General features: G+C 38.3%; 1 protein-coding gene across 2 annotated transcripts in view; it reads left to right on the top strand.

The window, feature by feature from the left end:
* FUT9 (fucosyltransferase 9) overlaps positions 1–25,458 on the top strand; it is a 96,027-nt gene extending 70,569 nt beyond the window's left edge. For both annotated transcript variants that reach the window (XM_069851174.1, XM_069851173.1), the window contains exons 2-3: positions 276–425; positions 22,221–25,458. In XM_069851174.1, coding sequence (XP_069707275.1) covers positions 383–425; positions 22,221–23,308 — 1,131 coding nt within the window. In that variant the 5' untranslated portion in view covers positions 276–382 and the 3' untranslated portion in view covers positions 23,309–25,458. The remainder of the gene's footprint in view (positions 1–275; positions 426–22,220) is intronic.
* The last annotated feature ends 833 nt before the right edge of the window (positions 25,459–26,291 follow it).

The raw sequence follows: 26,291 nt of genomic DNA, 5'->3' as shown, positions 1-26,291 counted from the left end.
CTATGCTGCATTACTGTTCTGTCCATACCCAAGAAGCGAGCCAGCTCTGCTCTGGGCTGTGTTTGAGGGCATCGGTACAGCCAGCTCTCATGAAGTCCTTGTTAGGAATTATTTAGAGGGTAAACACACCAAGGTTGTAATCTGATGATACAGACCTGCCAGTGCTACAAATCAGAGTTCCCTCTGCAATCAGTACAACCTACTTTGTGCACTTGACATGACACTGATATTAGGAAGTAATTTGATAGATCACTTTTCACTTTTTGTTTTTCCAGTCTGCTGGATCTCATCTGTGCCAATTTGCAAGCCCAAAGCCATCGCAGATCCCAATTGCTCACCTAACAGAGGATGCAGTCAGTACAAGGGAGCCAGTCCTAATTACATGATAATTTCTGTACATACTTTCAAAATACTGTACAAAGAAGGTGAGTCTCTTTAACTCCATTTTATGTTTGAGGAAATTAAATCAGGCATGAGATTTGATTTGCCAGTGTCACTGTCACCTGTCCCACTACTCAAGCAAACCAGGTACAATGTCATTCACACTGGAAGTTTGAGTATCCTCCTAACAGGTCGCTTGCATTTCCACTCTCTGTCAAAACTGCCATCATAGCTTCTCTTTTATGGCAGTCTAAAGTGTGCTTGTCTGTGTAAATAGATGAAATGATATTTTAAATCTGTAAATGAGTTTACACTGAGATAAACCTCTCCCTGTTGGTCTAGAGGGAGATTTTATTTATATAAGATAAATCTTTCATTCATAGTAAAATTTAATACCAGCCCAGTCACTATGCTTTCCACAGTTATTCTGAAAAAAAGAGGCTTGTTTACAGGCTACAACTCTGTCTAACTATGCCTTAGAGATACTGATATTTCCAAAATTATGCTATAATAGTCTGCAATCTTTTATGAGCAATGTTAAAATCTAATACCTTGACTGAGTATGAAGACTGAGAATCAGAGGAAAATCTATGGAAGAGACTAGAATGGGAATGGGAAGTACATGTGCATTTGGAAAGACTTGCTGCAGATCAATGTCCTTAATAGGCAGCTGTGATGGATGAGAATGAAGTTCTAGCCCAAGAACAGATACCAGATCTAAGACCTCTGTAAGCTTCCTGACTTCTTATTTTTTGAACAAAACAAGAAAAGAGAGGCTTTTAGCTATTTGCAGTGTAGGTAGCTCCAAAACGTTTCTTTTTGTTTCAGCATATCTTTCCCTAGTAGAATAAAAATTCTATGTATTTTTGCACTGCCATGAAATAAATCCCTTCTTCATCTTTCTTCATGTTTTAGAAGTGAGGGCAGGGACTGGAGTTTCCAGGAGATGCAGGCAAACCACAGGCATTGTTTTCTTTACCAAGTGGCAACTCTGTGCAGACAGCAGTGACATACCATTTTCAGGCAAGAGATAAGCCTAAGCAGGAGCCTTTGTTTTACAGGTGTCCAGGTCGTGGAGTACTCAACAGAGGAAGGGACTCTCCAATACTAAAGTTCATGGATCGTTTTAGTAGAAAAACAAAAACAATAAACAAAAATATAAATAAAAAAACATCTGTGCAGAAAATAGTTTACAGCACGTGCTAACAAGCATATCCCTCACATGCAGTAAAACAGCATGGGAACATCTAATCAATGGAAAATTTCTCTAAATTTTAGCGGTCATCCTGTAAAAGTAAAAGAGTCAGAGCAGTTCAGACCATATCCATTTCACATCTCAAAAAAATTCTGATATACAAATACCGTAGGCCTACTCAGATGCTAAAGCAGTTCATAAGAAGTATTGCAGACAAGTGCATTCAGCATAATTTTCCTTCAGACACAAAGTAATCTGCAGTCATATTTTGGATCCATGTGGCATTAAAAGAAAAAAAAATTTAAAAAATTATGAAAAGAGCATTTCTTTGAGACTATTTCAAACCTTGCACATTAAAAGTTCTCTGCCTTGAGAAAACAATAAGTGAGTTCTGCAAACCATATTGGAAGTACTAAACAGTGAAATTCAAGAGCTGCTTTCCCACAGTCCCACAATAAGTTTTGTTGTAACTACTACTGTGGTTTTTTGTCTTAGTTTTTGGGGTACACAAGGTTACTTTTTTAAACTTTGCTCTACAACTGTGATTCCTAGAAATGTAATTCCTTGAGAAAATGGAAGCCATGGACTCACAGTGCTGGGCTACCCAGAAATCTAAGGCTTCCTGGGTTTAGGCTTACCATGCAACTTGAATAAAAACCTACTGGTGAAAACATGTAATTTAAGTCTGTGTTGTGGGAATTTTATTTGGTGTGAATTCATATGCATGTATGCAAGCATTCAGGGAAAATACTAACAGGCATAAATTATTTTTTTTGCTGTTTCTTTACCTTCATTCAATGTTATGCGATTCCAGGGGTGAGGTTCTTATCCATAATGAATTGCTCCACAATAGCTATGTAAGCCAGAGCAGTTCACAGCGATGTGTACTTTCCTGCCATGTTTAGCTGTTCAGATCTATCTTCTACAGTGCAGTTGGGATGTTGAACAAGCTGATATTATTTAGAGATGTTGTTCTACTTCTTGATTGCTGTAATGCTAGTTCCCTCTTCAGAGACATTTTGATTGGAAATCTGCAGTATGAGTCACAAAGGACAATGTTGATGTAATTAGGATGCTAAAATGACAGTGACAGAGTGTTAGTCGAGCTGTGGGAATGCTATTCAAATGCTGGGTTTCATACTCTATATTTACAATGGACTATAACTATGGAATGGAGTATATACTTTCAGACTTAAGATTCAAGGTAGCAAACATCTGCCACCATTATGATGGAGAAAGTGGGGCTTATAATTCAAGGAGTAACAACAGTTTTCAAAGCTGTAAATGAAAAGGCAAAGTGCCAGTGACTGAAGACCAGGAAAGCCCAAATTTGTGAGATACGTGCCTGTATCCTTTTTCCTCTTGAAGAAAGTCCTTCTATTACCCTTCCTCAACTCTCCAATTGGAATTATTTTGCTCAGGAGGCTTTTCCATTAAAGACAAAAGACAGAGGGCTAGGAATTGCCTTCAATGTATCATTTATTTACCAAGCTTCCCTTTTTTTGCTATATCTATATGATTTTTCACCTCAGCAGCTACAGCAGGAATGATTTTAGTGTGCTGTATAGTTTGGTATTAGTTATTCTCTATATCATTCTGTGGCTTTGTTTACTATGCTGCTTTTTATGGCATTACAGCATGACTTGTTTGGAGTATAGACATCTTGATAGCTTCTTGCTCATATTTATACTGTTTAGTGGTCGTATTTATACTGTGGTCAACCATGAGGGGAACATCAAGAACAGTGATTCCCAATTAGTAACGTAAAACCATACTAGAAGTGAGGCCCAGTATGGAGCCCCACTAATCATTGGAGCAGGACCTGTGTCAGCAGGATATCAGGCAGGGCTCTGGAACCAGCATACCAAGGAACATGGGAAAAGTGTCTCAGTGGTTCAGAGCAGGATCATTTGGCTGCAGCATCGCCACCTGCATCCAGAGCTTTCCAGAAGGCCCAAGAAGCAGGACAGGGAGGGAACTGGAGTTGAAAGCAGACAGAGCTGAACACAGTTGGAAGAACATAAAGCCTCTTCATTCAAATGAGGCATTAACACAGAAATCTACGTGAAGCCTGAAATCATAGGTACAGCAAATGTATGCAAAACACCAGCGTTATAACCAAATTAATGGGATTTTAATTCATGCTCATTAATTGGAAGAAGGCTTCACCTGAAAGCATCAGTGATCTGTATCCTGCAGATGTTTTTAATTCAGAGTGTCTGCTGGGGAACGAGGAATGATTTTAGTAATGAATGATGAGCAGAGTGAGGCTGGTGTGAAATGCACATAAGATTAAGAGAGAAGTCTACAGGAAACATGAGGGATGTAATGCATGCTGTACCACGTCTCCGTGAAAGTAACTGTACCACCCTTAGTCAAGTATACACTTGTAGGTATGGAAATTAATTCTGCATGGCAAATAAAACAGTAAAGCCATGGTTCCTCAATTCTGAACCAATTTTAAATGACACAGTAGAACGTGTATATAATATAAAATGTCTTTAACAAACAATTTACTTTATAACACTGTCAAGAAATTGCCACTATTCTGCAGCCTTTACACTGGGCAAATCTGGAGGTCCTGTCTGTCCTGAACACACTTGAAGTCCTAAGGCTACCAGTCCCTTATCTAGCACTAGTTGTCTGAGAACTGATAATCTTGCCCTTCTCTCAGAGGAGCAGAGTACCAGAAATAAAAATGCATGGCAACCAAGAAACCATGTCCCTGAACACCTTGTCTACCCGTCTTTTAAACACCTCCAGGGATGGTGACTCCACCACCTCCCTGGGCAGCCTGTTCCTGTGCCCAATGACTCTTTCTGTGAAAAATTTCTTTCTGGTATCTAGTCTGAACCTCTCCTGGCGGAGCTTGAGGCCATTGACCCTCGTCCTGTCCCCTGTCACTTGGGAGAAGAGGCCAGCTCCCTCCTCTCTACAACCTCCTTTCAGGTAGTTGTAAAGAGCAATAAGGTCTCCCCTCAGCCTCCTCTTCTCAAGGCTAAACAACACCAGCTCTCTCAGCCGCTTCTAACAGTGTCTGAGACTGAGGCCATGAGGCTTTCACCAGTGGCATCCATTCATAGAGGTGACTAGTATAGGACCAGCATGGGACTGAACTTTTCATAAGGTAGCTCAGAAGCATTGCACGTGTGCACACTACAGGTGTAAGCTCTTTGAGGGAGATCCTTCAAGGTACCCTTTTATAAAAGTTTAGGGGCAGTTAGGAAGCATGGTACTTATCTGGGTGCTTGCTATTAAAGCAACGATTGCTGGATTGTCTCCTGCTGCAATCTACTAATCACTCAGACTATGTCTGCATTGAGGTGAGAGGTATTTCTTCCACCCTTGTTCATTTTCCTTTAAAAGGTAATTCAGTTGTACAGCTCAGGAGAAAGATGTGATACTGTTGTCATACCCCATCCTGTCAGCATGTGACAGCATGTACCTGTCCTCTAGGCTTGAAAGAGCATGAGAAATCTTCCGGCCATTAAGGGTATCATAAATTGGTAGCTGGAATGATTTCTCATCCTCTGCAAATTTTTGTGATGTTGAAAATATTCTCTTTTTTTCGGCAGGGCAGAACTGAAATCTTTCAAACCCTCCCTAGTGAGTTCCATGGGTATTAAAGCAGCTGTGGGCTTCCTTGAAAAGTTATTCAAAATCTGACAAAAAAAAAAAATCCCTGAGAAAATGTTAACAAATCTGACATTCTTCAGATAAGTTTTTGCTTTGACAAACTGGTGACAGACAAAAAACCCATATATTAAACATTTTGTGATCAAGTGCCCTTGAACCTTCATAGATGAAAGCATAATTATATACCCAATGCATGAGAATCCAAAATAATTTAAGAATCGATGTAAGGAGAGAGAATAGGAAACAAAGAGCACTTAATTCACCTTGTCCAATGAAAAAGAAAAAGTTATTTCCAGAGAAGTTTGTAGTTACTGTCCAGTAAATCTGAGTTTGTCCTCACGTAGCAGAGAACAAAAGCTTATACACTGCAGGAATTTTTAAAATAAATATGAAAACTTTCCTCTGAATTTCAACCAAAAGCAGTGGAAATATTTCTGTTGTTCTTAGGTTTTGTAAATCAAGGTATTCCAAACCTGAACACTGTGCCACATCTGCCTAATCATTATCTCTTTTATGTAATTTCCCCTATATGTGGCAGATAAAAACCAGTGATGTAAAAATCCCAGTGGAAAAATAAATCTAGCTAAAGCAATCATACTATAAACAAATTGGCTCTGCAAAACTCTGTCTTGCTTCCTTGCCCAAAATGACAATTTAAAATATCTTTCCAGAAGTCTACTGGGAGGTTATCATATTTTATTCTCTACTTAGAGAAAAAAAAAGTAAAAATCTTTGAGAACCTATTAGAAGTCTCCTACTGAAATTCTTAGAATTCAGTTTTGCATTATACACCGGTTTCAGAGAGGCTGAAATGTAATTTATTTCATTTTACTTTCATCAGCAAGTGAAGGTCATCCATCCAAAACCAGCTTTTCCAGATGTACACATTTCATTTCTTATCATCTTAAATAACACAGAAGCGCAGTCAAATTCCAATATCTGTCAATTGCACACAAGTTCTGTTAAGTGATCTTTTGCTTTCCATTTAAATGCTTACACCATGGACATTGAAAAAATGCTTGCTTGGCATTCAAAAAAACAGCTTAAATCAGAAAGACTTCCTTTAAACTGTAAGAAATTTTTTAAATATATTTTCCAGTTAATACTACATTATTTGGAGTCCAGAATAAGTTTTCTGCGTGTAGTTACACCTCTAAAAATCCAAAATAACTCATTTTTTGAAAGTACTCCTTCTCTGATCTTTAAACATAGTCTTTCTCCTTATCTGTCATGTCAATTGCTAATAACAGATGTCATTGGGAGCTCAGTAGGAATTTCACACATGCATAGAAAGAACTCTCAGATACACTAACTATGCTAATGTATTAGGCATACAGCTAATATGTCAGGCTATTTCTGTTCCTTTGACAAACATACCAGGTCTTCGGATATTTTACTGTTGAGATTACAAAAAATCATCAAGCATAGTTAATTATACTTGTGGCTTTGTTGCTGTGGTCATTGTCTGCATTAGTCACCTAGTTTGGACCCATATTACATTTCTGAAATTATTTCCCTGACTGCTTCCCCTCACTGTCTGATGGTTCATTTCTTAAAGAGATTCTTAAAAATAAAAGCACAAACAATAATCTTTTCCTAGAAGTCATTAGTCTTTGTTTCAAAACTGCTCCACGATATACATGAGGATATTCAGCTCCAAAATAAGGTGAGGGCTGGAAACTCTGGGGTCCTGCAACATGAACCCTACCCGTGTTCAGCAACGGGGCTTCCAAAACAGCCAGTCTATAGCAGCCTGAGATGGTTCTTATGCTTTATAAGGGGCCATCTACTTCATAACATACTGCCTATATTTTCCTCTCCACTGCCAGTGGCCACCAGCAACTATATATTCTCTGCCACTCCTTCACTGTCCAAGAAATAAAATAAGTGCAAATGTGTGCTTGAAGAGATTGACATAAGGTAGAAATGACTTACAGCTAGGTTTTTAGCCTCTGGTTTTTAATGAGAATTTCTAGCCTCTAACCATTTGAAACAAATTATATTTTTGTTCTAGTTGTTTAAAGGAGGTAAAATACATTCAGTTGATACATATATTATATATGGTATATTTTTCTATTATGTAAGCACACATTAGATGCCACCTGCTGACTAACCTATAATGAACACCAAAGACTGACTCTTGTCTTCATATGTATTCATAGAATGCCTGCGTTGTTCTGACTTGGCCAAACTTTCTGTAGTGGTAAATCAGTCTGCAGTATGAACACTACTCTGCAGAAGAAACCCTCTCTATTGCTGAAGGTCCCACAACAGGAGCAGATCAGTAAGAGCCTATTCCTACAGACAAGCCATAGGTACATTTTCCCAGCCAGGCAGCTACTCTTAGCAGCATTAAGAAAACAAATTGGATATGCACACTCAGGTCATCCTCCTCTAATTCTCACATGCAGAAGAGAGCAAATCAAGAACTTTATGAGCACAGAAGAGTTTAAATAGAATAAACACCCATGTATTTTACTTACATTTTAATATTCCCTTTTGGCATTGCATAGTATAATTTCAGAACAATAAATAACAAAACCAGATGCTAAGGTATGACATAAGAACCTGGACAGAATTAACTCAAAAATAAACAGAAGATATATAGAAAAACACTTTGAATGAGTTTTTTCTAAAATGTCATTAGAAAAATTTTTTTCTTTTAAGAACATATACATAAACCCTAGATCTTTGAATTGGCAGTTAAATTTAGAATCATAGAATCAGGTTGTAAAAGACCCATCGGATCATCGAGTCCAACCATTTCTAGAAAGAGCTGGTTGCAAACAATTATCATATTTGTCATATTCATGACTCAAAACCTAAAAGCACAGAAAACTTGAAAGAAACTGGTAATAAAAATTAAGCTGGTAATCACTGCTGACACAGAAAATGCAAAAAAAAGGGACAGCATGTAAATGAAAAGTAAATTGGATTTTAAGAATCTTTTATCTTTAAAGCTTTGTATTCATATCAACTATGTCAATAAACATGCTTGTTTGCTTATTAAGAAAGACTCTTGAGTAAATCCACCCCATTCCCCCATGACATATTTCATCAGCATCCTAGTATAAGCAACTGCCTTCTCTTCCTTGCCAGAGTTTTTCCAGATGTCCAGAGGCAGATGTCCCATCTCCATACATATATATACAGACATCTCATGCATCTCAAGCTGTAAATAATCTTCAGGATTGCAACTTTCAGCCTGCTGCTGTGCTTCTTGCTGAAAGAACAGTTTGAGAGCAATGCTCTTTTATGTCCTCTCTGATAAAAGGGTTAAGGTATATGAGAAAGAAAAAGATTTTATTTCTCATGTAATAGTAACCCCTGTCTTCACTTTCCACCTCCTCTTCCCATCCACCCCTGACTGATTCAGTGCCTCAGTGAATTCAGTGCTGTTTCTCTCCTTCCTATTTGCCAGCATGGCAGTAGTAGTCACTCCATTGCCTTCTGCTCCTGCTGGCTGTCAGAATCCAAAGCAGTAGAGTGCATCTCATTAGGACCACAGCCCCTTCCCACATCCAGCAGGCTGGGCAGTAGTTTCCTATATATTCATGATCGTGCGTGTGAAGTATGTAAGGGTATAGATACAAAGAAATATAAAGCAGAACTGGTAGGAGAGACTTTAGGAAATTTAAGAAATTCAGTAGCTTATAAATACCACATAAATAGTGTGTATTTGTATATGTATATGCATATATGTGAATATTTATTTATGTATAAAATGTTGCACATATGAAAGCTGAGAAGCACTTTCAATAGGTTGTTAAATCTTTCCTAAATTTATAGATTGTGTGTGTCTGTGTATATGTGTGTATAAGGGAGAGATTTTGTTATTTGTTACTCGTACCAGCATTTAGATTCCCTGAGCAATGACTTATATGTGTCTTGCTGTCTCCTAAGTTGCCTTAGTTTTTTCATCATAAGTTAACTTTAACCACAAAGGAATTGCTTTTGAGCTCTTTTTTCTCACTTACATGTTTCTGCAATCAGCTGAAAGAACAAAACTCTAACTACACTAAAATTAACAGAATGTTTTCCAGTGTTCCTGAGAACAAGATTTTGTCTTTGATATTTCTTCTCTTTCAGCAAATCCAGCCTTGCTGAAAGAGTTTTGACTATAGTTCTGAAAAAAAGGGTTGTGTTTTTTCTTCTTGTACAGGTCAAGGGGTTATTGACTTGAATCTGATTAAATCTTCCATTTCCCTTTACTAACTTACTACAATCAAGATGATTAGATGTGTTTTCAGAGACTTGAAACAGATACCTGCCAGAGATATCTTATCTGAGTAAACATGGTATGACTAGTTTCTGCAGGTGTTTGAAGGAAAATAATTCTATCCCACAGACTCAACTGTTTTGATGTAAATTGACATCGTCATTGTCAAATATCTGTTAAAATCTTTATGATATTGTGGAAATTACACTATCATTCTGGGACTTCATTTCCACCTCTCCTTTACTCCTCATAAAGCAGTTTCAGTAATAGATTTCTGATTGTGTTGTGATTAGAACCTAAAAGATCCTTTAAGGGAAGAGATTTCAAAGTGGAATTATTGTTATTACTAAAGCAGCACTTTATTTTGCTGCCTTAGTAATGGTCCTTTTAATGATACTTTTAATTTGTAGTTTTTAGAGTGTTTTATTAAAGGAGAGCAAATGTCTCATGCTATAGGTGTTGAAAAATAGTGAGAAAGTTATTTACATTTAAATTAATACAGATTATATGCAACTCAATTAAATCTAAGTTAAAATGATAGAATAGTCAGGAAGCCTTTTACCAATTTGTTCTCTGCCCCATATATGAGGCTTGTTACACACCACCAGGCTCTAATTGCCCTGGCAAAACTGTTCTGTCCTTCATCGTAACAATATGCTGGTCAGTAAGATCACGTTTACCTAATATTATTATTATTGCTTTTTATTTCATTCCCTTTATGGTAACTTATGATATATATATGTATTCTAGCAGAAATCCTATTTAGTTTGGCTGGGAAGGAGACTTGGTGGTATTTTCATCTTTGTTTTTTGTGACATCTGACTGCAGCTGCTCATATAGAGCAAAGGCTGCACTCAAAAATCATCTTGTACACCAAGTATTAGCATTGCTAGCCATTAGCCCAAAAGCCTTGTTAAGGTGCCCAGACCACCTACCCTATGCAGGTAATTAGTTAGGCACCTAGGGATGGAGACACACAGCAAAAGCCATAAAAGAGGCTCCCAAGATATGCCGAGGCTGCATAAATCATTAGGGACTCAATAAGGAGGAGAGAGAAAGAGGTCAAGGGAAAATACTGGTATCTCCATTAGCAGCTAGGGCACCAATAAGGAGAAAATGATTCTTTGCCTCTAATATTTTAAATATTCTTCAAATATTTTAAAGGCAACAGCCATTTCCACCTAGGAGCTAGGTAATCTTTAAGGAAAAAGAAATATCTAGGTCTGAATCACTTCAGGGTGAAGTACAATTCCTATTTGATAGGTAATATTTAACTTCAATTGCTGCATAAAGGAACTTCATCCTGTGCCTGTTTCTTTAAAATCAGACAAACGAAAAATTGCTGCTACCACTGCATTTAAGATGGAGTCTGCTCTTCTAAGCACATCTGCATCCTCAGGGCTGAGAGTTAGGGGAATAGATAGTTTATCGATTTTTAATAGCCCTTCCCGGTGAAGAATGAGCTCCTTCTGGGGATGTGCTGGCACCAGGCTAGTAACTGCAGAGGATCCTGAAAGGCAAAGGGCCAGAGAGAGTTTAAATATGACTAGCATTTAGAGAAAAATGAACAGAGATTTTTAGGGTGGCAGTTTCAGAGCTAGATACAGGCATTTCCCCTGAGCATTGCTGGTAGTGCCTGCTTCTGGTTTTGAGCTCCTTAGGAATTGGGGTAGCCTAATCAACCAGGGGTTTAGGTCCCTCATCGTTCTTGGCACCAAATTAGTCCTAGGTAGCTTTGCTGAGCTGTGTTAACCGCAGAGATTCTCAAGCTGTTTGCAAGGGCAACTGCCTGCCATCATTTTTCTTTACACCAGTGTCCTTAAAGGAGAGGAATACAGATTAAATAAAGTGCTGCTGACCTCATACATAGCTCTTTTTTTTCCTCTTTTCCAATTTATTTCCCTTGCTCTCTCTTTCTCTTCGTACTTCCTCCTAGCTATCTCTACTGACTTTCTTTAGAAAGTGTCTTTCTGAGTAAGGTGGCTACATAGCGTCTTCCTCGTGTAGTAGAAGCAAATGAAAAAAAAATTTCTTTCCCCTGTTTAAATATATCTTTTTTTGTACAGTAGGGTTGTACTAGAGAAAGACTACAGGCTGCAAACCTTAAGATGGAAAAAAGATTGCTTGGCAAATTGTATTTCTAAGATAGAGCAAAGAATTTTACATTAACTTGTTACTTTAGTGGTAAAAATGTTACTAATTCATTATGGAATTTTTGCTCTATTAAGAGTACAACAGCGTATTACAGTAGAATCCAGTAACTGAGCATCAGAATGAACTACTTTAACTTACACTGCAAATATTTAACTTCTCTTTTAAACAAGCGTACAAGGAACACAATAAGCTAAGAAACAGCAGGTAGCTTGAGTCTTTTCAAATGAAGTATGATCTCTGCACCAACTATTCATCTGCTTTGTGCATTGTACTGTCAACAGCTTATGCAGAATATTTTTCATTCCCATACTCTAACCTTAAGAGTTGCTCTCAGAGGCACCAGTGGGTATGTTAAGCTGGAGAGTAAGTAGTAACAAGAAAACATCTTAGAACACGCAGACGTTTGCAACTCCTGAAAGATTTTTTCAGGTTATTTTTCCTTCAACCCATTCCTATTATGTATTTGCTATTTCTTGACTGAAGGATTTCTTTTTTTATTTTTCTACAGAAAAGGTCTTTTCAGTGACTTTTGGTTAAGCTTTGTATTTCTCAGCTCCTTGTACTAGTAGTTCCAGCTCTCTGCTCTTCCTTTTGTATTACACACAAAGAGGCACTCCAAGAAATTAACCATTACTTTCTCTCAACTGCAGTTTTTTTTTTTCTCAGAGATGTGTGCAGTTTGAGAGGCTTAGAGTTTGTTATTTTTGCTAGTTTTTTAACATATACCATCTAACATATGTATTCTATTTAAAATACGCTTTCATTCTTGTTATTTAATGGTTTAGGGTTTGGGGGATTGTGTTTTTGTTTCTGTTTATGTGTGCACATGTTTAAACTTCTTAAAACATTGTTATTCATTGTTCTGAATTTACTTTGTGTAAATCTTGCTCTTTATTTCTGTGCATGAATAAGAAGCCACTTGGACTGGACTCTTAAAAGTCTTGTGTTCCTCTTTTCAATGTCCATACTTGGATAATCATTATAGTGACATACTAATTGGTTTGCTGCAGCAAGAAAAAGAAAATCCTGTTTGATAATCACCTTCTATCTTACGCCTACCAGCCTCTCTCTTTGAAGCATTTAGCATTGCCAAGACAAGTCACCTTGAAAACGTAACTCTTTCTGTGCAATGGGAAAATGATTCATGCTACTGTTCCTTTTCTCCAATTGTCCATTAATTTCATGCCGATGTCCTTAAAATCACAAGTGCTCTGCATTACATAGCTTACATGAATTGCAGTTTTCCCAGATGGAAAACAAGCATCATTTTTGGTACTCAGCATCTTGTAGCATCCAGGATTTGTATTCCCTATAAACAGACTCTGACCTGAAGTTCTGAGTAACTGGTGACCTTTTATGAAAGGAGCTCAGCTCAAGCCATGTAGAGAGCAGGTAGCAGAACCTGAATGAGGACTCTTGGCCATCATTAGACCTCTTGAGAAATACCTAGTTACTTCATATTCTTCATTCAGAATAGTCAAGAAATGCAATTTGGTTGGCTGTATTTCTAAAGTCAATGTCCATCCTTCCATTCTGTTAGAGGAAAAAAGAAGGGGAAAAAAAGGTCTTATGTTCCTGATCTTCAAAGAATATGAGTATGTTTCCAAAAAAAAAAAAAAAGTAATAAAAGGCCTTTAAATCATCGCCTGTCCTCTCCACATTCCTTCTGACTGTTTTGGTAAATGCCATTTTCCCTTTCTGCCACTGAGCAGACTACAGCACATTTGAACACTTCAGTTGCTCCCTTTTCTCTCTAGGGCAGTTGTTGTCTCTCTGGCAACTAGTATCTGTAGCAGTTAAGACTGCAACTTAAAGCACGAACATTGACCTGCATCCTAAAAAAACAGCTACATAGTACAGATCCCAAACACAGAGGCATAATGAGTTTCCCAAGGAAAAGGTGCTAGGTAGGCAGAGAAGTGTAATGTTAAGTAGAGATCAGATTATGAGGATTTTATGGTATTTTTAGAGGCCTCTCAGGCTTTCTTTCTAGGCTACAGAGCTGTCTCAGGAGTTATGCTGCCACTGGCAGAATCCTCAAGATCTATACACTTACATCTGCAAAAAAAGCAGCATTAAATCCCGGCTAAAATTTTTGAGCTTGCCTATGCAGCGAGATTCAGCAGTGTAACTACTGCACACAGCCTCTGATCATATCTACACATACAGCTGGTGCTTAGGGCTCCAAAAGTCTTGCTTTTCCACTGAACTAACATCCCCTGCAGTAAGTGTTCACTTATTCTGATTTTCTGTTTTACAGGAAGAGTTGTTTTTCCACTCTACTAGGGTACTGTATACTAGGGAATTAGCCACAACCAACTGTGATTCTGGGACATGGAATTTAGCACACATGCATAGCAAAACCCATTATTATTGTTCTGATATTTTATGCCCCATCTCTCCTCTTAGGTCACACAATTTTCACAGCTCCTGTGAGTTAACTAGGGCTTTCTGGTGGACTGATGGCCACCACAAACACATAGCTTGTTCAGGTATATTATTAATATTTCATCTGGTCAGCTGCAGTTTTACAAGCAAGCCACAAAGTTACTGAAGAGCCCTTTCTGCAGTTCTGGCAGTATCAGAGAGAACAGCAGTTTGCTATCTCCAAAACACATGGAAGGAAGGGAAAAAGAGACCACTTGCTTCTGGAGGAGCATTTCTTTGATGAGCTTCATTTGGTGCAGAGCCTTTTCAGAAGTGTGAACTGGCTTGTGCTGTATAGCTAGAATGAACTTTATCTTCAGGAAGATAAAAAGCACTTTCCTGGCATGGCAGATAATGTTTGCTCCTAAGCTGCTGTAGTGAAGAATCTTTTCTGTAGCCAGCACAGTATGGAAAGCCAGCACCCATTTCAGAGAATGCTCTCAGTCATAAACTAGCTGCAATGTAGATAAGTCAGTGTGGAACTTGGGGTATAAAAGGTCCTGTCTCTGTATGTTACCAAGGCTTGCAATGTTGATGAGGTTTCTAAAAGCTTTGCATGCATGTAATTTCCAGTTGTGCCAAGGAGGGAATTGAGTGTATTCATGTTGCCTCTGAGACAAATCGAAAAGCTTATATTTAGAATGAGATACAGCTGCAGTGTGAAGTGGAGCATCCTGACACTTGAAGTGGGAAGTCCTGACACTTGTGCTCGTTTGGGCTAGTATGGGGCTATGTTTTGGATTTTTGTTTAAAACAGTGGTAATACAGGGATGTTTTCATTACTACTGAGCAGTGCTTGCACAGAGTCAAGGCCTTTTCTGTTTCTCACTCCAACAGTGGGTGGGAAATGCATAAGAAGGTGGGAGGGGACACAGCTGGAACAGCTGACCCCAACTCACTAAATGGATATTACCTCTTGAATCATTGAGTCCAACCACTGCAATCTGCCACTAACACATCACAGAATCACAGCAACACTAGGTTGGAAAAGACCCACTGGATCATTGAGTTCAACCATTCCTATGAATCACTAAACCGTGTCCTTCAGCACCTCATCCCCCCGTCCTCTAAACACCTCCAGGGAAGGTGACCCAACCACCCCCCTGGGCAGCCTGTTCTAGTGCCCAGTGACCCTTTCCATGAAAAACTCTTTCCTGATATCCAGCTCGAACCGAAAGCTAGAGGAAGAAGAAGGAATGGCAGGGGGGCATTTGGAGTTATGGCATTTTGTTTTCCCACGTAACCATTATGCACAATGGAGCCCTGCTTTCCTGGAGATGACTTAACAGCTGCCTGCCAGTGGGAAGCAGCGAATGAATTCCTTGTTTTTTTTAGCTGTTGTGCGCAGCTTTTGCTTTACTCATTTAACTGTCTTTATTTCAACCCACGAGCTTTCCCACTTTCACCCTTCCGATTCTCTCCTCTACCCCATTGAGAGGGAGTTAGCGAGTGGCTGTGTGGTGCTTAGTTGCTGGCTGGGATTAAACCATGACATGCTAATGCCAGATTGTATGGAAAAAGCTCCCTGCAGGCAGGATTTTGGGGTAATTCTACTTCTTTTTTTCATATGTGGCAGTGGGAGTAGAGTTTGGGTCAGTCCAGATTGAGTAGCAATGCTATAGCCATTTCCCTCCTATTCTGAAAGATTCTGCATCCCTGGCTAATGCCTTTTGCTGTACAGCCGAATCACAGAAAGGAACCACTGAGCTGTTGCCTAAGCAGCTGGAAAGTGACAGTGTGTGACTGCTGTGGGTAAGGGAGGATAGATGACAAGAACAGGAGAAGGCTGGAGGCTGCTGAGCCATAGCAGCACGCTGTGTGTTGCACAGCAATTGGGAAAAGGCTGAGAATAGGGTTTTCCTCAGCAAGGCCTGAGGGGACAATATTCAGAGATTCTGAAAAAAAAGCAGCAGTACCCCAGCTAGCAGTTGACAGGAAGTTTTATGTTCTGCCTTTGAAACCAGGGACTTTGTTGTTGTACACACAATCTTTTGATTTTCTTCGAAATTTCACCCTATACGATATGGCTATTTCATAGTTTGCAAGACAGGTTCAAGATGGGGGACTTCTTTCTTGATTTTTTCAGCAATTCTTTGCAGTTTTAGACTGCCAACTTATGTTTTTATTAGGCGCATTTTACAAGAATCTGTGTTTAACATTATCACCAAGCACAAGGCTGAAAGGAGTCAGGTGAGGTTATCTAGCCCAGCCCCAGGACCTGGGGGCAGAATCTGGTCTCTCATTGCTGAGTGATGCCTGTTTAACCTGTTCTTAACAGTCTCTAGTGACAAGTTCAGCACCACCCCTAAGCAATCAGTCTTAATGGCTACCAGTCCTTGGGGTCCTCATAGATGATTTTTCTAAAACCGTTCAAAATAAAAATTTCTACTGCTGAATAAAATTATTCTATACCGTTCTGAAAGTTCAAATACACAAAACTGGAATCTGAGGAACTGAACAAATAATCTGAAAACAAAGGAGGTGGAGAGGGGAAGAAAAAGAATGTTGCAAATAGAATAGAAATACGCAGTCTGAGATTAGCAATTCATTCATTTCCAGCCTTTATAACTGCATGCAGCTCTGCTGAGCCTTTTCATACCGGGCTGCTTTCAGAAATCTGTGGGACAGGCGTGGAAAGGCATAGAAGTAAGCCCATGTGTGGATAGTGGGGGAAAAAAAATCACCATCTCAACTGCATCCGAGGAGGCATAACTGGGAGTTGCGAGAGTAAATTTCAGTAAGAAGAAGCATTCTTCAGTTTCAGAGAACTAGAGCAAAAGCAGTTTGGGGCACATCCATACAATGGTGGCTTGGAGATAAGTAGTAGTCAAGTGCAAACTACCCTGAGGCAATCGGTTTTCTTTTAATACTGCAGGCGAACAGGCTCCATCTAATTGCAAGTGTGGTCTAAGAAAACACAGCTTTTAGTATGAATGAAGATATGCCATGGCCAGTGCTGGTGAAACATGCCATAGGGCAGGGTGAGCAATTTCAAATGACCCTTCTTACTTACAATAACAGTTGTCTGCTTGTGATTCCTGTCAGTTCCCACTGCATTGACTGTCCTTTTAATAATCCTGGAGTATCTACCAAGCTAGGTGTCTGCTTCTAAACAGGCCTACCTCTGACACGTCTGCTAACCTCTGTGTCCTTCTGCTCCTCAATCTTGATAAATCCTCTGTGCTAGAAATGTCCAATCTGACCCCACAAGTGATCCCCAGAGGCTATCTTGAGGTTGTTAAGTATTTCTTGAGTTATCCTGAGACCAACTGATGATGAAGATAAGAAGTAGCCCTGAACACTTAAGAATTCTAAAAAGAGGAAAGTAACAAGTGATTTTTTTTTCCCTCTATTTAAAAAATCTTTGTTCCAGCTTAATTTTAAAATATTATCTTTTGCCTTTGGAAAACCCCAGTACCAGAGTAGTATGAAAAGTTATACCTCTGCAAGTAATGATATATTTTGGGCTACTGGCAAAACCTTGAGGGCATACCAGAGAAACTGGTGTAAAAATATACCAGGGAAACAGACATTGGTATTATTGACCCAAAAGGTTACATTTTCTCCCTCCTGCAGTGCTGCATAACCAGAAAAAAAAAGTGTGTCTATCCCTTCTTGAGTGATCGAGAAGTCACTGTTTTAATGACACAAAGATAAAATAGTTTCCATAAAATTCTGTTTTATTTCTTAGAGGGCATGATGCATTCATAAAATAGATATATTTTTACAAGCCTTGCCTGGTGTACTTGGGGTTAACGTTACCGGCACCCTGTTTCTATCGCCCTGTTTGTATTGCTGCTAAATGGAGTTGCTTGATGATGTAATGCCAAGCTTTGCACTTAAAAAGGAGCCTTCCGAAGTTTTGTACTGAGAAAAACAGTCTTGTACTGATGAAATATTATACTTTCAGCTTGGGAAAAAAGCATCTAGAAAACACTTGCTTTGCCACAACACTCTGAAATGTACTTTGCAACAAAACTATCAAAAGTACCAAATTATTCCAGTTGGCAAAAATCTTAGTAAACACATTTCTTTGACAAAGTTTTCTTTTCAGAGTTTGGCATGCCAGGGATTGATGGGGGAGGGGATCTGCAAAAGGGAAATTTGTTATTCTATGGTGGAAGGAAAAACCGTGAAAGAGGAAGGGTGAGCTAAGGTTACTTGGCTGGATGTCTGGTAACAAATGGCTCCTTAGCTCACCTTTATAGTGAAAATCACAGCAGGAGACCGATGGTTACCTTGGGCACAAAGGGGAGGAAGGAAATAAAATATGGGAAAAACTCTACATTTTTGAGAATATTGTGAAAAAAAATATCACATTAATTTTAGTTGACAAAAAAAGCATCCTGTACTTATTAGGAGTAGGGTCAAGCTACTTCTCAAGAGGGTAGTGTTTGTCAACAGACGCTTATGACGTCTTCAGTGTACTGAAGTATAGTGAAGTCTGTGTGTAGTGCTCAGTCCCAGAAGCCATGAAGGCAGAGTTTGCTGGTTCATTCCATAGGTTCCTCAATCTGCTTTATGAAACAGAATTATTGCATCTGAAGTGTCAGCACTTCATACTGAAAAATTACTCCTGTTCCCAGGGCATGTCTTAATAGTTATTACTGGAGATGGCACAAAATGGAATAGAAAAGTAGAATTCCATGACAAAATCCTGTCCAGCAACTTGGGGTATAGGTAAGTGGTATTTTTAGGAGTCTGCTCAAATCTTTTGCTTCTTTGCAAGCTTGTCATTCCAGGTTTTAATGGGTCTCGCTTTTACAACCCTTTTCTGCTATCCAGCTAGCAGTAGCTTCAAAGTAATGCATGCTAATGATGCCTAATATGTCTAATGGATGTATGAGTCTGCCAAATGAATAGTTTTCTGACTCCAAAGGGTGGAAAACTAAAAATTACTATTGTGACTTTAAGCTAGCGTTCTGGTGAAAGGCAAAATCTAAGAACAATGGTCTTAGATCAGCAGGAAGCAAATGAGTCCACGGGGCAGCAGAGCAATGCAAAACAGATCTGGAAGGGATAAAATAGCTAAATTCACCTGTTTAGTGGTGTAAGATGTTCATATTGATACTCTGGGTAGCACAGACAGACAGCAACTATCTTCATATTGGCACTACTATTCAAAAGATTCCTATACAAATGCAACACTGTGGACACACTAGAATTTCAAGCAGAGAATAGAATACATAATATCTGGTCATTTCCTATGTAGCAAGAACTGCCATGTGATGATGCAGGGTTTCTATTAGTTAGCAGAAGAGCTCAGTGTAAAATAATCCCTATCAGAGGCTTGTGTCAAAGGGCTTTAACTGAAGGCTAAGTTACAAAGCACAATGTTAAAGTCCTTTTCTGATTTCTCATCCATTTCAATCCCTAGAAAATGAACAGTCTCTGTGAATAGACACCTTTCCCAACCTATTGTTCACTCAGCTCATGTTATCTGTTCAGTGAAAATCTATACTTATTCTCTGTGTTGGTTTCAACAGCAGAGAATTGAACAGAGTTACACGAAGATCAGCTCAGGCTTTTGTCTTTTCGTTAAGCTTCGTCTCCTAGAGCTGCTCAACTTAAATCCCTTCCTCCTCAGAGATCTCATTCTGACTTTCACTATAGTAAGGCAGGGAACAGCCTTGTGCTCTTGTGGGTCATAACTGCACCTTTAGACATATTTTGAAGCAAAAATCAACATAGGCTAAAAAAAGAGCCAGTGTGATGTTGCTGTAAATCCACAGATTTCTTTCAGAGGAATTTAAACTGGTGAGGATAAGTGGAAGAGTCATGGACACTACAGTTCCTCCCCTTTTCTCCCTTCATGTTTGTTTTGCTGAAAGCAGAGAGGATCTGCTAAACTATGTCCAAAAGAAAGGGGCAGAGATGAAAGAATCAGACTCAATGTACCACTACGTCTTGTATGACTATATTGGGTGTCCATGGCCAGGTGCCGGCAGTGGGGACTGCAGGGCAGCCTTGTGAGGAGAGGCTGAGGCTGCCCCATGGGAACACAGCAGATTCCAGCCAGCTCCAACCTACCCTGCCGGAAGGCACAGCTGAGCCCTACAGTCAAGATAGTGGCACCTCCGACAAAGTGTATTTAAAAAGAAGGCATGAGCAGTAAAGAATGAGGAAAAAAAGGTGTGAGAAACAACCCTGTGAGCGCCAAGATCAAAGAAGGAGCATGGGAGGCGTTGCTGCAGGTACTGGAGCCCAGGGAAGACCCCATGACAGAGCAGAGGGCTATGCCGTAAAGGAACTGCAGCTCATGGAGAGCCCATGCAGGAACAGAGGTTCTTTTCCTGAATGGGCTATATCCCATGGGAAGAACTCATCTTGGAGCAAGTGAAAACTATGAGGAGGAAAGACAGACTGAGAGGAATCCTTTTGGACTGACAGCAAACCTCCATTCCCCATCCTCCTCCACTGATTAGGGGCAGAGAGGTGGTAGAGGAGTTGAGAATGAGTGAAGAAGCTGAGTCTGGGAATAAGTTGGAAGGGAGAGGTATTATTTTGACTTTTATCTCTGCTATCAAAATTGATTTTTATTGGCAATGAATTGTATTCATTTTCCCAAGGTGAGTCTATTTTTCCTGAGACAGTAATTGGTGAGTGATCTTCTTGTCCTTATCTCAACCCATGAGATGTTCATCTTATTTTCTCCTCTGATCCTGCTGAGGAGGGGGAGTGAGAGAGTGGCTGGGTGAGTGCCTGACAATCAGTCAAGGTTAACCCACCACAATAAGTGAAACTATAAAGACCATCTGCCTTCCCAAAACGGAAGACATTTTGGCAAATGCCTTTTTCCTCAAGATTTAATATTAGAGTAATGTTAGAGTAAAGCTAAGCATAGCATTCCCTTCTTTTTAATTTTCTCAACAATGAATGTGAAACCATTTTTATCGTAAGTGCTACACTCATACAGCCCCTTTTTTACAGGTTAGAGAAGATAAGCTATGAAACTGCCTTAAAAGTCTTGAAATTATCTTTTTACTCTCTGTGGCTTTGAATTATTTATTTATTTATTTATATTCTATATTTCAAGCATGTATTTAGGGGTAGGATTTTTATAAATTTCTTTGTGGAGCTAGCTAGCAAAAGTAACAAAATTTAGAAACCTAAATAATTGATAAATATGCAGTAAAAGAAAGCCAGACAAATTTTATAGTCATTGAAAAGCACTGCAAAGTTACCTTTCTACAGTATGCCAGCACATTCAGAATGCTTCTTTTTGGTAACTAACTTCCAATCCTTTTTCCTTTTATGTCATAGCACTCTTTACATTGTTAGCAGTTTTTATGTATAGAGCACCGATAGGGCTACATTCAGGAGCAAAGATTAGCAACAAGCAGTCCCTAACTTTGCTAAGTTTCACAAGAACCACGTGGAAGAGATGTTCTGGAAAGGTATTTATCACTTCTTTTGGAAAGAGACAACCAGAAGGAGTACAAGGGAGACTATATTGATTCTGCACCCATTTTTCCCCATGGTAAAAATGGTACCTCACAAAGATGCAGCATATCTCTACTATTCCTAATTTATAACACAGCACTATGGCATAAAAACAATCAAAGGACATTGTTTTACTCCTTTTTCTTTATATGTGAAGTGTCCAAGGCTGCATTTGGGGACAGAGAATCTTGCTGCTTTCCTTCCCTAGCTATTTTAGGACTCCTGTGGAGAAGACATGAATGTTCATCCCCGTGTAGCCATCAAACATGAACTAGTTTTCAAATAGTCTTATTAATTACAAAGTTCCAGTCCCTTCCTTTTTCATTCCTCAAAACCTATATACTCATATGCAGGCAAATATGAATATACCAAATATGCAGCACGTTATCCCTTACACAGACATAATCAAAGGATAATTTTGTCTGTTTTACATGTCCCTCAAATTCTTTGACTAAGTTCTAAGCTTCTAAAGATATATATTGATTTATATCAAGCATGAGATGCATTAAATCCTGCTTTTAATTGATGTCAACTAGCTTTTAATGTGAAGAGGAGAAATATTGTCACTTTGTCATTAATAACAATGAATAACATACAACAACCCATACTCTCTCCACTTAGAGGAAATTTCTGAGGTTACAGGTCAGCGATACTGAGGTTCTATCCAGTTTTATGTCTGATGTCTAATTGTTTTAACAGGATATATGTATATAATTTAATATCTGATGTTGTTTTTTCTCTTTCTCTTCCCTTCTCTTTTCTCAGAACAAATTATGACATCGACATCTAAAGGAATTTTCCGGCCATTTTTTATTATCTTCATTGTCCTTGGTTGTTTCATGGCATTTATACTTATTTATATCAAACCAACAAATAGCTGGATCTCTGGTCCTATAGAATCAGCCAGTTCAGTTTTGAAAATGAAGAGCTTCTTTTCTTCCAAAACTGATAATCTTAATGAGACTACTATCTTGATCTGGGTCTGGCCATTTGGTCAGACATTTGATCTAACATCCTGCCAAACCATGTTCAATATCCACGGGTGCCATCTGACTATTGACCGCTCACTATATAACAAATCCCACGCTGTTCTCATTCATCACAGGGATATTAGCTGGGATCTGACTAATTTACCTCAGCAAGCCAGACCACCATTCCAGAAGTGGATTTGGATGAACTTGGAGTCTCCAACTCATACTCCTCAAAAGAGTGGCATTGAACACCTCTTTAACCTGACCCTAACTTATCGGCGTGATTCGGATATTCAGGTGCCTTATGGCTTCTTGATGGTTGGTACAAGTTCCTTTACATTTGAAGTGCCGAGTAAGGAAAACTTGGTCTGTTGGGTTGTAAGCAATTGGAACCCTGAGCACGCTCGAGTCAAGTATTACAACGAGCTTAGCAAATACATTGAAATCCATACCTATGGACAAGCCTTTGGAGACTATGTGAATGATAAAAACTTGATTCCAACTATTTCCACTTGCAAATTCTACCTTTCCTTTGAAAATTCAATCCACAAAGATTACATTACTGAGAAACTTTACAATGCTCTTCTGGCCGGATCAGTCCCTGTTGTACTGGGCCCTTCCAGAGAAAACTATGAGAATTACATTCCAGCAGACTCTTTCATACATGTGGAAGATTTTCTCTCCCCTAGAGAGCTGGCAGAATATCTTCTGATGCTTGACAAAAATAACAAGATGTACCTTAGTTATTTCAACTGGAAGAAGGATTTCTCAGTGCATCTTCCTAGATTCTGGGAATCACATGCATGTCTTGCTTGTGATCATGTGAAAAGACACCAGGAATACAAGTCCATTGGAAATTTAGAAAAATGGTTTTGGAATTAATTTGTGTGCGTGTGTGCACATGCACAAACTTTTTTGAAGAAGCCAGAAGAAACTTCCAGCCAAGGGTGAGGAGAGGAAAAGAGATGAAAAAAGAAAGAAAACAGATCTTTATGTCATGGTTTATCAGCTGTCCTGTCTTGGATATCTTATTTATATTTTGTAAGAGATTTTAAAAGATAAGCAGCATTCATCAATACTCAGTTTTAAATTATAATGTACATACTAATTATGTGCACTGAAAAGTATTTGATTGTTTACTATAATTTTTAAACAAGATTTTCCACATTTTCTGTGAAATATGTCCCAGTCTTACACTTAAATTAGTAATTTTTAACAGGTTTTTACTATTATTTTTAACATTACATTTGCTGTTTAACCTATCTGGAAAACGTGGACACAACTTTTAAAAGCTAGAGAAAATTTTAAAAACATAATTTGCTATTCCCATCTAAAATGTGTGTAATATTTCAAAAGACAGTCAAGTTTTTTATGGTTCATCTTACATTTTAAGAACACAGTAAAGTTCCATACCTATCATTATTCCTGTGTGATGAATTGCACCCCTTTTTAAGGGTGATGAACCTAGAAATATAGTTTTAAAATCTATTAGACTAGTAGACAGATTTTGTTTCTAAAAAGATGTTTCCTGACAAATAGTTCCACTACATTACTTTAGGAATATATCTCTTCTTACCTTCTGAAGAATAAAGAAGTCAGATACAGAGAAGTTGAACAACCTTAGTGACCAAAGCCCAGATTCATCTCATTTTTGAGCGTATTTAAATATAGCATGTCCTTAAGTCTCATTATGTCTCAAGTATTGTTTACCTGGACCAGGGCTGTAAGTGGTGTTACACTGATACAAAGATAAATGGATTTTAACATAGGCATTCAATCACATCAGCTTCATGCAGTGATTTCGTCCTATATTATAGATTTTTAGAAATAGATTGTTGAGATATTTTAGCAATTTCTCTCATATAATTTCTTGAATAATTGTGGATTTGTCCCCAATTTCAATTTTAATTATAGCTGAATGGCTTGCTGTTATGGTTTATGAATGTGCAAAAAAAATGACCAAATGGTTTATTTTCTGAAATAAATATACTGACATTCAGTAACTAAGTTATCAGGCTGACATAGTCAACCATTCAACTCATTAAGCTTATGAGTTTTGGGTTTTGAAAATATTTTATGTGACAAATATAAACAAATGCACTCTTTAAGATCAGGAGTTGCTATCAAAATTTGAATATATAAATAAGTTCCTAAGTATTAAATTTACTCTGATATCAAGTACAAAATGTGATGATTGTCATGATTGTTTAAAATGTCTGCCTTTAATATGTGTGATTTGATTTTATTTTTTTTTTACAGCTAAGGCTTAAATACCTGATTGCTATATATATATGCATATGTACAAGGTTGGTTAATGACATAAATGATGGATATGTTTTGGTATCAAGTGAAAGCCAATAGGCTTATTTTTTTCAGGTCAAAATATTACAAATCACATCTTCTACTTGAAAAAAAAAATAACTTGACAACCTCCAGCTTATGTAGTGCATGAGACTTGATCAGGCAAAGCAGTTGACGAAGTACTTAAAATTAAACTTACAGACAACAGCATTGCTGGAGTAAGGGAATAAAGGATAAACAAAGATAAACCCTTAGCAAAAGATAAGATGATTTGTCAGACACTTTTTTTACCCCTGGCTGGAATAGAAACACAGAAAGCTGTAAGAATAATGCTACATTTCTAAAACAAGAAACTCCATGGAAAGGTTATAGAATCACTTGTGCTTGAAGCCTTATGGCTTCAAAAGCGTTTTTTTCTGATCCAGATATTTATCTATACTATTTATTACTATCTTTAAAAACTAGTTTGCAGTATACTATGAACCTCTAAAACTCACCAGCATTCCAGTATGAAACCAGATGAGCTTACCTTGCAAATTAATGCTATAAAATGAAGGCCAGTCTTCTAAAAACAAAGTGCTGATATGGATGTAATGTGAGTAGTATTTCAGTCATTTTGAAGGGAAGTGGCTTTTGCCTATGTTCTGTCCTGTAGGACATTGTACCTTTCTTTTCAGGAGGACTATGAAATTCTCAGTCACTGCTTATGCCACTATTTGGACTAAATAATCTGATTCCTTCGATGGTACAATTTGGAAGTTCTTTGCACTGATCTCAGTGGAAGTGCATTCACCCCTTGGAGAACATGCACACTCCTTTATTTCATTCCTCATTTCAAATAGCGTGAGTTGCTCTGTGCGCTACAAGGGCTTACATCAAATCAGACTGGTTTCTTGGTATCAAGATTCAGCTAATAATTTCTTATACTAATAATTAGTAAGCACAATAATAAGATATATGACATGTTACCTCAGATATACACAGGAAAGTTTTGAAATATATGCTAAATTTTAAGCCTGCAAGTAATGTCATTACCTCCATGAACACTGAATCCAGTCAGCATGGCTAATCTTGCTCTGAACTTGAAGAAATGTGAAAGTCTTTTGATAGAACTTTTCTTCAAAGAAACTCCACACAAGGCTTCTATACTTTGCATTCAGGATGTATTGCTAGATTTTTTTTTCAAATATTAATAAAACAGGAAAGAAATCTAATCCAGATTGAAATGACCAAGGCTCATGACCAAATCCTAAAGAAGAGACATGACACTAACGCCTCACTGACATTCTTGAGGAGAGTGGTCTGGAACATAAGTGAACCAGCCATTTTATGAAAATTTCAAAGTGATCTACAGGTATCAAGCCTTAAGCAGTTCTGGATATAAAGAGGTCTGCTGACACACGATGAAACATCTTCAGAAGTGTTGAGCCTATGTGGTAAATGATGTGAAGCAATAGATGTAAAATATCTGGACTGCATGCATGCATAAAAGCAGTCTTCCTGGACCTACATACCTAACTCACAGAAGACAGATTTCTGTCTATATACAATATTAAGTATTGTG

This window comes from Phaenicophaeus curvirostris, chromosome 2 (genome assembly GCF_032191515.1).
Source record: "Phaenicophaeus curvirostris isolate KB17595 chromosome 2, BPBGC_Pcur_1.0, whole genome shotgun sequence".
NCBI classification, from domain to species: domain Eukaryota; kingdom Metazoa; phylum Chordata; class Aves; order Cuculiformes; family Cuculidae; genus Phaenicophaeus; species Phaenicophaeus curvirostris.
Note: the sequence above shows the minus strand (reverse complement) of the source record. Positions and strands in the feature narration are given on the sequence as shown.